Genomic DNA, 11,060 nt, shown 5'->3' with positions numbered 1-11,060 from the left:
GAATATAAATGTTTTAAATAAATAAATAAATAAATAAGCTCATCGACTGGTGTTGTTGTGGTGAAGGTTAGAGATGAGCATCCTCACTTTGTTTCCCAGCAAGTGTAAGGTTTGCACTGTAATATACTACCTAAATGCTAAGGGCATGAATGCCTCTGCGATTCATCACATGAAAAAAATGTGGTGTTAGTGTTTTGGGACAGAATGGTTCTGCCCATTGATTTTTTTGGAAAGAAGTGAAACAATCAATGCTGCAAGATATTGTGAGACCACGAAGAAACTTCGAAGAGCCATCTAAAACAAAAGTTGTGGGTTGCCGATAATGGGAGTCTCTCTCCTTCATGACAATGCACGACCACAGACTATTCATACAACACAAGAGTTGTTGACTTCAGTTGGTTGGGATGTTTTAAGCCACCCCTCTCACACCCCCAAACTTGCACCCAGCGACTATCATCTGTTTACTAAACTGAAGGAACATCTGGATAGAAAACACTTTTACAACGATGACAAGGTGAAAATCAAAGTGATGAACTGGCTGAAAAAGGTGGCAGGAGACTTCTATGACACAGGCATCAAAAAACTCATAGCACAGATGACAAAATGTATTGAACTGAATAATGATTATGTGAAAAAATAATGTAATACCTATGCTATAATCCATGTAAGTTTTATTCAAATATATTCATTCTTTGTATTTTTAAAAAAATCTTGTAACTTTACTTTCTGAATATCCCTCGTACCTTTCATAGCATTATATAAAATATTCATTGTTCTTTTCAGTGAATGACAAAATGCACTTCAACACATATTGAGACAGTACAACCTATGTCTTGCTATGTTTGAGTGCTCATTTCCTTCCTACCCTGTTTCTCTACATAACCAACACATCTCCCACAAAGCCAAACCACAAGATGTTTGTCAAATTTGTTGGTTGTCCCATGATTCATTGTAAGTATCCAAAAAGGGAAATGTGAATCTGCACAAGACATTTGTTTAGAAATTACTGCAGACACAATCCAACCCGGTTTAACCGCCCTGAATTCTGAGATCAATAATCCATTATCAGTGTTTAATTTTGGCTAAAATAAGTTGTGTAATGCTCATATGTTCTATTGTGTTTAAGGCATCCTACTGACAGAAAAATCAGTACTATCTAAAGAAAAGACAATCTTGCCTTTTTGCCTAATGCACGGTTTTAATTTGTAAACATGTAGCTGTATAAACAGGAATATATCAAACCTTTCATGCTTCTACAGTCAAGCTCAGTAAGGACTAAGTAGATAGGATAACTTTCATTTTAAATTGAAAGAGGCATCAGTCACACAACTTGATGAGTAGCCTTCATTAAATGGCTGCAAGATGAGCTTCTGTAAAGCACAGGTAAGCCCTTTGCAGGATGCGTCTATCAGGAATTGATCAACGATTGCAGGATGATAATCTTCATAGGAAATAGGTCAGGATGGAAAGCTGAGGTGGGAAACAGATGGAATTCTCAAAGAACAAGCAAAGGCACAAAAAAGCCAATAAAGAGTAGATAGCTGAAAAGATGAGAAAGGGAGTCTAGCATCAGCCATCACTATGCTTCTCTTTGATTTGACAACTTGTCTGGTTTTCTTTGCAGCGAAGTACTCATCTCACAGCTCTCTCTTAAGTTCTCTCTCACACTTTCTGGTTACAGTTCTCCTTCATGTAATATTCCAATTCTAATGGATAAACAAGTCATCAAGCAAGATGCTACATAAATACTGGCTAGTAGACTCCTTTTCTTTTCTTACTGAAGTTCAGAGAAATTTGCATAATCTCTGCCATCATGAAACTTCTAATTTCCAGATCCTTTTCTTGGAGCCAGTATCCCAGTCCTTGATGGAATTCCTTGCTTCTCCTCATGTCTTTTCCAGAGGTTTTATTTTTTCCAGAGGTTTTAACTGAGCCAGGGAGCTTTCTCTTATCCACAACAGAGTTTAAGGAGCACAAAAGCAAGCAGAACAGCACCATGGGTAAATCTTCCAGGTTTATGTGATGGCACTAACTTGTGATGCATGATATGATGTCATGAATTTTAGTAAGGAGACACTGATGATTTCTGTTTTATTGGTTTTGTGTAGTTTTATATTACATGCTAAATGTTTTAAATTGTATTTTATATTTGTTGGGGCATCATATTGTTGCCAACTGTAAACTGCCTTGAGTCGCCTTCAGGCTGAGAAAGGCGGTATACAAATATGGTAAATAAATAATAACTAAATTATATTTTTAAGAAGAATACTGTATTTCATAATTCATTATTAGGCACTATCATCTCTCTATATATTGTTAAAGAAATAATATATGCATATAAGCAGTAAGGGTTGTTTTCCATTGACATTTAAAATAATACCTTCAATAGATTCTGGGCATTGTCTACATAATGTAAATGACTTGAATTTTCATGAATCAGAACTTGTAGAAAATGGTCACCGACTCCCTCTATATTGAGGAGGGGGGAGAGGGAACCACATTATTATAAACATTCTAACTATTAAAGCTAAATTCCATATTCAGTATGGGATTTAGCCTTAATAGTTAGAAACTGTTTTACAGATGAAACTCGTAGCTGTTGCTATATTCAACATGGTGAATCAAAAGTGAGTTTGAGCCATGCCTTTTAAGTTTAGAACTCAAGTGCATGCACTGTATATAATTCTGCATTATCTTTTGAAATTATAATTGAACATAATCCCTTTAATTGATGAATAAAACAGCTGCTTCTTTGTGATTGGTATTTTTAACATTTATTTAAAAAAGCAAGATGTATGTTCATTTCAAATGAAACAGTTAAAAATGTTAAAGCATACAAACACAAACTGTGTCCTAGCAGCATCCAATTGTTAGACTTTCTAGAATTCTGCAGTGCCACTTTGGCAAGCTAAAATACACTGTAGCTTGCAATTTATTGTCCTCACCATAGTGCAGATAAAACAAAGGCTTTATAAAATTAACAGGTTAAATAGGCTTAAATAAAGGTGTTAAATACATGTCACTCATTCAAAGCTTCTGTACAAAGATAAACAAATCTGGCATTATACAAATGATTGACTGTCTTGCATTACATATAGTTTGAATAGTTAGTCTATCTGTAACCTTCTTAAACACAAACTATACAAAATTCATTGACACAAGAGTGAACTGATACGTGAACCTGGTACAAGGCATGTATATGTTTTTTTGGGGAATGGGGACAGAAAACTTGTTGAAATTCAGGCACCATTCCCCACGCAAATAAATAATTCCTAGTATATCTGCATCCAAACTAGTGTTGTTTAACTCATCAGCACTAATTTTATAAACACAGTTTTGTGACTATTCAATTCTACATCCATTCTTATTGCTATGACAATCTGACTGTGGAAATATCTACTGTACATACAAAAAATAGAGCACCTTTAAACATGAAAGTATATGTCTACTTGTTTATTTTTATTTTACAGTACTGAAATCAAATCCAATCTATCATAAATTGATTTAGCATCTTCACTGGAGCACCTGAAGTATAGAAAGTAAAAACAGAACTTATTCTTCTCCAGACCAGTCCAAGCGAGAAGTATACTTTAAAATGTCTAAAATGACACCAGAATCCGTACATTCATTTTCACAAAAACAAATGCCCGCCAACCATTCTCTGTTTAATTCAGATGAATATGAAGATAATTCCTAACAGCTCATAGCCTTGCTCAAAGAAACAGGGCTGGGCAGAGATTAAAGCAGAAATTGTAAAATGGACTGTGAACACAGTGAAATTATATTAGGATAATGCAAAATTACTGGTGTTTTGTGGCTCAAAAGTGCTTTTTTAGGCACTTATATGTTAAGACTTTTTGTCTATTGTATTGAAAAACCATTCTGTAAATTTTCTTAGTTGAGCAACTGCTGTCTGTGATTCTTCCTGAAGTCTCATGTTATCTTGTCTCAAATGCTGGACTTCGGCTTGGAGAACAGCTTTGTCTTGTTTTTCCTAAACCACAAAAAAGGAGTTAATGATGCTTAGAGCACATATTTTGGTTTCTCATGCTTCTGAGTGGGCTAAAAGCCCTCTGTTGACTTAAATTCCTCATTCACAGAGATAGCACTAGAACTACAACTTGAATCCCCACATGTGCTGTTTTAGCTGCTAAATAAACTTGTATAACCAGTTTTTTATAATATTGCTATAAGGCTAAACTACACTGCAGCACACTACTACAAAGTACCAGACATTTCATCACAAAAAGATATGAACTCTTTTATTTCTAGAACTAGGCATGAAATGATGATAGGAGAACAGTGCCTTAAAATGCTTACAACAAAAGGCAGCAGTGACTAGTAAGTAAGCAATTGTGTGTGTGGGTGGGGGGGGGGGGAGGAGAAATTAGTATGGGTGATCTGAGAATGGCTTCTCAATACTATGTAATTTCACAGGGTTTAATTTCATCAATAACAAGCTCAGGGTCTTGTGCAATGTCAAATATCTAGAAGAAAAAGCAGTTTAGGGACAGTGCAGCACACATTAAAATCGTTCTGGAGGATTGAGAAATCCTTTACAGCAGGTTTTCAGCACTGTAAAGATGTATAAGGGGAAGAGCGGGATGACTCAGTGTTACCACAAATGCCATAATTGATTTAGTTCCATGTGCTCTCTTAACCAAAGAGTAGAGACATATGTAATCACACTGTTAATTTTCAAGCTAGAGCTACAATAAACCCATGTTCACAGCTTAATTCATTCTATAACCTTCAACAGAAGAGACCCAACAGACTGAAATGACTAATTACAACATAATGAGATAGGAATCATTATCCAAGGAAATTTTAATGTTATGAATGTAGGAGGGTCAGTATTACAATCACACTAACTACTTTGGAAATAACTGGCAAAGAAGTCTTCAACAGTGCAAATAAAATCAAGCAAGGCTGTAGTATTCACATTTCTTCTCAGAAAACCCTCTTTAGATCAAAGGAGAAGAGACTTTGTTAGCTTGTCAAACGTCTCAGCAAACAATGGAAAAGGTTTTAATGAGCAGTACAATAATTATAATGTTGGTGCCAGCCATATAACTATGTTGAGGATGTTCTATAGTTGGACCACTATAAACAAGAAGCCTGTCTCCTTAACTGACACATAATGAAGAAAGGCCTTGCTTTAATTATATTTGAAAAAGAAGCACACAGGAACTGTGAATCCTGATCATTCCAACTTGACTTTTCATTTTGTCTATGTTTTCCAGGGAGCTCTCTGGAAGATCAGCAAGTGGCAAAGGAGAGGTTTAGTAGCCTTTATTTGATAATAAAAAAAACCCATTTCCATTCTATCCCTTCATACAAAATTTGATGATATCTATATGTAATTTATGTGAGCCACCACTGTCACCTATAATTTAAGTCTTAAAACTAAGGCAACATTGCTTGAGGGACACACTAAGGTCTCAGAGTACTCAAAGCAGCCATGCACCAATTCACTAGAGCTTAGACAATTGACTCTAGCAGTTGTGCACTAAAAAGAATTTTTATAAGGAAATCTTATGTAAGAAGGAAAAACTGAAAGTCATAAAGTATTAGACTTGCAGATTTTGAACAGGGTGTAACTAGCCATTTGTGCAGTACACACATTTATCAGGACTTTCAGTCTTATGTTGAAATGTTATTTCTTCCTTAATATTGTTACAGTAACAAAACTATTCATGAATTGCCTAAGCGGGGTGAATCTTGTAAAGGTTATTTATAAAAACTATTTATATTTTCATGCATATCACTGGAGTAAAATTACAGAGACAGTGTGGTATAGTGGCTTGAGCCCTTGGTTTGAATCCCTATTCAGCCACGGAAACCCAGTAGATGACCTTGAGCAAGTCATACTTTCAGCCTCACATTCTAGCTGAACAAATATTGATAAGAAAACCATGTAATAAGTTCACCATAAGTCAGAAACAACTTGAAGGCACACAATAACAACAAAATTGATTTTTAAAACCCAGGGTTAATTAATTAACATCACTTGATTCAAGCCAATCAAATCATAACAATGTATGTTGTTGCCTATTTAACAAAAGCACAGGACCTTACTGAGTGCTAGAATCCCCCAGCTAGGATGCCCACTAGCCAACATGCTGACTAGGATTCTAGGCATTCCAAAAAGTAATTTTTCCAGCTCTGGTATTTAATTAACCATGGAATAGTATAATTGGTTTGATTGTCAGTAGATTCCCCCCCCCTTTTTTTTCCAGAAGGCGGAATTAACTCATAAAATCTATAGCAGTAATCCAATTTCTTGTATATTAAAAATGATAGTATACTTCCCAAGAGTCTGATCTGATAAGGAGGCACAATGCTGGTAGAAGATTTTTGCCTCCTTCCTACCAACTAGCTTTTTCTCGTGTGAATCATGCTGCCTTCATTCTCATTCTAATGTTTGTCCAATGTGGTGAACATTACAAGTTCTATAGGCATCTAGTTTGCAAGTAGTTTGTGAGCTGTTTTACTGATCTTGGGACAAAAATCATAATGTACTGATGCTGTTTTATTGCATTAAATATTTTTACCTTCCGAAGATCAGTTTGCAATTGTCGAAGGATCACTTCCAACTGGTTTACTTTTCCAGTCAAGGTAGTAGGGCTATCCTCCCTTTAAAATTAAATGGTGTTTTGCAGTTATTTCAGGAGTAAAACAATTCCATACAAAATGTAGAAAACAAAGAAAAAAATAGTTTATCACACGAGGCAGTCAAATCACAATTATAGCAGGACAAGTGTATTTTCCTATGGAACTCCCTATTCAAGGAAGTTAAGGTGGTGCCACCTGTTTTAAGATCTCAGTGGGCAGCCAAACACTGCTGTTCCATATGACATTCGGTGTTTGAAATGGTGCTTTACCTGTCTTAAAACTGGTTTCTAGAATTGTTTTCAGACTGCTTTTAGGAGTTTTTATAGCATATTTTAATGTGTTTGAATGTTATTTTACATTTGTTTCTTTTAATAGGCTTTTATTTGTTCTGTCCCCTTGGGAGCCCTTGTGGGCTGGGAGGAGAGGCAATACAGAAACACAATCAATCAGTCTGTCAGTTAATCAATGTCACCTTGTAACCATTTCATTTGAAAACACATGAAGTTGTCTATTCATGCTTTTAATGTAGTTTAATCTAACAGCAGCATCACTACAATGATACATTATTTCACTGCTATACCATTTTTATTACAATACAGGGATATCATTTTTAAAGCCCCTGGTAGCACTAAACCCTTGTGCTGGCTGAATTTCTGACCGATAAGTCAGCGGCTCAAATCTAGGGAGAGAAGGTTGAGCTCCTCTGTCAGCTCCAGCTCCCCATTCAGGGACATGAGAAAAGCGTCCCACAAGGATGGTAAAACATCAAACATCCGATCGTCCCCTGGGCAATGTCTTTGCAGACGGCCGATTCTCTCACACCAGAAGTGACTTGCAGTTTCTCAAGTCACTCCTGACACACACACAAAATTTAAAGTGTGCTTTGTTTACTGATATTTCTGACTTTTACTCCAAGAGTTAAAATAATGAAGGGCATTATTAAAACATTATCATGCACACACAGGGAGTGAGACCAGTGCAGAGCTGGGGACCCAAAACTGTCCTACGAAAAATCTGTAAAAACATATGGTCCAGTTATCCTAATATTAGTACCTAAAGGAGCGATTTGAAAATTTAGTGAGCATCTAAATGGTAGTGGACTGCAGATGTCTTGAATTTTAATGCCAGTTTCAGTTTCTTCTCTATTTCCCCCTAGTGAAAAAAGATATGGCAATCTGTATATAAAATAGTTAAGCAAGCATTCCTAACCATACTATTGGAAGCCAGTTGCACTTTTTAGCCCCTAGTTCTAATTTAAAGGAAGGATATTGTGGAGCGGGGTATCTGATTCACATACCCATTAGCATCAATGAAATCTTTTCCATTTGTTGGGCTTGCACCCAAAGCTTGATTATTCTCCAAACTTTGCACATGTTGCATGTCATTCAGGGTGCAAAAAGATGCCACCCTTTGATCTGAAAAGGCAAATACGTACAAAAACATCTAAAATAAGCAGATGTACAAAATATACGTTTAGTACACAAAATATATCTGGCTGCACAGCCAAAGAAGTGAGTCTCTGCATTGTATATTAATACCCCATCTCCACCCATATAGACTCTACAGCCTCAGTTTAATTGATTTTTTCATGGTTTATTTCTAGTTTAGTGTTGTTTAAATGTGCAGAACTGAGACTGTGAACGACTTTGAACAAATTAGTAGAAAATGCAAGCACCTCATACACAGGGCAGTACAAAATTCCATAAAACGGTATGGAATCTAGTATAGCATAGAGCATTTGCTGTACTACTATACATGAACAAAATAAAGTGTTTACCTGTAGGTCTTGAAGCCCAAAACTCTACTGCTAACATTATGGCCTTTATCATGATATTATTAATTTTGATTTAGAAAATGTGCTTTAAGGATTTTCAAGAATTTTCTAAGAATATTCAAAGAATACATGCTTGACTCATTTGAAAACTGACTTTCTTCACTGAAGGACATGCAGTGCGGCATACACAAATATACTTGGTGCTTAAAAATAGTGTATGCCACACACAAATTGATATAAGACAAGAGTAAAGCACATGTGGAGTTTTTTCCATGCAAAAGATTTATTCTAGAACAATAGGAATCATTCCTTTGTTATGTTGACTGAACTCAGATTTCTCTAGAGTCCACAGACTTCTTAAAATTGATCTTAGATATAACATGCCTGTCATTTCATAAATTCCCCAAACTTGCATATAACCATGCAACCGTGCAAACATATAAAAGTATAGATATATTGAAAAAATTAAGATCCAACGATTAACCCCAGATCATCACCTAGAAATGCAGTGTGATGACAGACTGGCCCAAGTTCTTCATCAGAGTCAAAATCTGAAATAAGATTTAGAATGTTCCTATAAACAACACAGTCCACTGAACTAACTTGGAATACTGTATTTGTTACCCTTCTAATAGACAAGGTTTCTTTTAAAAACAATCTCAATGAATCCACCATATACAATTTATCACCTCTTATATTATATTCATTTCAAATAAATAAAGCTTAACCTTTAATAAAAAGTTGCAGAATGAGCAAATTAAAATATTGGCACTGGATATCATCTTTAGGTGTGGAAAATATTTTAATCAATGTAAACTTATTTTCTGTCCAATTTCCAAGCTGAAAAAAAGAACAAGCTCTTGCTAAATATATCCCTATTTCTACTTTGGGAACTATCTGGTTTTGAACAACCAACTGTTAAGATAAGAGAATGATTTCACACATCAGTAACATACAGCCAATGCTCATGACGGCAAATACAACAGACTTGATAATTTTAAAAGCAATTTTACTCAATCTGAATGTAGTCACAGTACAGAACATGGCCATGCTACGTATTAAAAATGAGGGAGAAGAAATAAAAGTGTAAATTGACACAAAGCGTCCATCTGTACAGGTCACAAAATCTGGTCTAGTCTGAAGCATTGCTGCTTTAAGCCAGCCCCGGATTCTGACAAGATGCTTACAACTCTATGCTCCCAAACTGCAAAATTGGCAGGAGTGGAAGCCTCACTGTCCAACTGGGTCAAACCTGGTCTGGTTCTGCTGGACAGTCACCCTTACTTTTATATAATAAGCAATAAAAATTGAGCCTTTCATTGACCATTTATACTAGCTCATAATTTGTAAGATGCAGGAATCACTAGTTAATAAAGCCAAGTTTATCTGAGTAAGACCCTAAATCTACAAACTATGGCATTCTATGGATCTTAGAGAGACTCTCCCCTTTGACATCAGAGACAGGGAACAAGTGTAGGAAGAATTCCAATCTCTAACTAATCTGATGGCCCTTCCTGCTGCTACAGATCATTCAGAAGTTCGATTCTTCCCGACAGTGGAGCTCTGATGGGTAGGGAAAATTGTGTGGATCTGGGAGTGGCAGGGATGGAGTATCCCCTGCCATCAAAGTATCTTAACTCTCCCAGCCTTCTGCCATGCCCTCAACGTGGAGGATGATATCTGTCTTCACTGCTCATAAATTGGCTGAATGGGGAATGAGCAGAAATGTATTGAAATCAGCACCCCTCTCTCGCTTCTATTCTTCTATACCAGCGGAAACCTGTCAAAGCTTTAGCACTTGGAGCTCTCTGACCCTGGAGATCTCCAACACAACAAAAGACTTCCCTGTAAGTTTATTATTTTCTGTAATTTCATTTTTATTACTATCAAGACAAGCAACTATCCACTTCTGATGTATTTCCTGATATTCTGAAATTTTCCACTAGTGAAATTGGTGAAAGTACAAACTATTGTACTTTGATGTCAAGAAGAATAATGAAATGCAATACTGAGATATGCTTGATTGTGACATAATGCAATGTTTTATTCCCAATATAAGCTTCCATTGCTTTTATTTATTCATGGATTTTAGAAGGGTTGCCAAAACAAATTACTGTACAGTTTTGGATACTAGGTAGAAAATGGAAAGGATTATATTTGAAGGTACTATTTTTTTGATTAATTTAATTTGTATTTCTTCTTTCTCCAGATAGGATCCAAAGCAGGCAAACATTTAATGATTTGTTAAACAACAGAAACATGATACATGTATAAGATACAAGTACTATTACATGAAGTGGAAAAATAAATGCTATGAAAAAAAATGAAAATGTTGGAAAGATAAAGTTTAGATATACAAGGGTATTGTTTAATTTTTTGGAAGTATAAAACACAAGTGTTATTAAGCATTAAGATGTTTTCCCATTGCATTTGCAGCCAAGTAGCTTTCCGTTCCCAGTAAACTCTTCAATGACATTACCAAGATATCTATAGAGAGAAAATAAACACCCTCCATCTGTCTGATTAGTTTACTTTAAGTGGTTTTCAGTACAGTGAGGTTCAAAGTAAGAAGCATTTTAACAACACTTAACACATAGTACCCCTGTCCTGATTGTGGGCTTTCCATGGGCATCTTTTTGGTCACTGTGAGGAAACAGGATGTTGGGTTAGA

General features: G+C 35.8%; 1 protein-coding gene across 7 annotated transcripts in view; it reads right to left on the bottom strand.

Annotated features, from left to right (window-relative positions):
• Positions 1-2,748: 2,748 nt before the first annotated feature.
• SIPA1L2 (signal induced proliferation associated 1 like 2) overlaps positions 2,749-11,060 on the bottom strand; it is an 88,474-nt gene continuing 80,162 nt past the window's right edge. For 5 of the 7 annotated variants that reach the window (XM_067465251.1, XM_067465261.1, XM_067465269.1 and 2 more), the window contains 4 exons: positions 8,887-8,940; positions 7,913-8,030; positions 6,555-6,636; positions 2,749-3,994 (listed from right to left, as the gene is read on the bottom strand). In XM_067465251.1, coding sequence (XP_067321352.1) covers positions 3,848-3,994; positions 6,555-6,636; positions 7,913-8,030; positions 8,887-8,940 — 401 coding nt within the window. In that variant the 3' untranslated portion in view covers positions 2,749-3,847. The remainder of the gene's footprint in view (positions 3,995-6,554; positions 6,637-7,912; positions 8,031-8,886; positions 8,941-11,060) is intronic. The other 2 variants (XM_067465265.1, XM_067465281.1) reach the window with 1 other exon arrangement.

Source organism: Anolis sagrei, chromosome 1, assembly GCF_037176765.1.
Source record: "Anolis sagrei isolate rAnoSag1 chromosome 1, rAnoSag1.mat, whole genome shotgun sequence".
In the NCBI taxonomy this organism is placed as follows: domain Eukaryota; kingdom Metazoa; phylum Chordata; class Lepidosauria; order Squamata; family Dactyloidae; genus Anolis; species Anolis sagrei.
The sequence above is the reverse complement of the archived record's forward strand: the minus strand, read 5'-3'. Positions and strand labels throughout refer to the sequence as shown.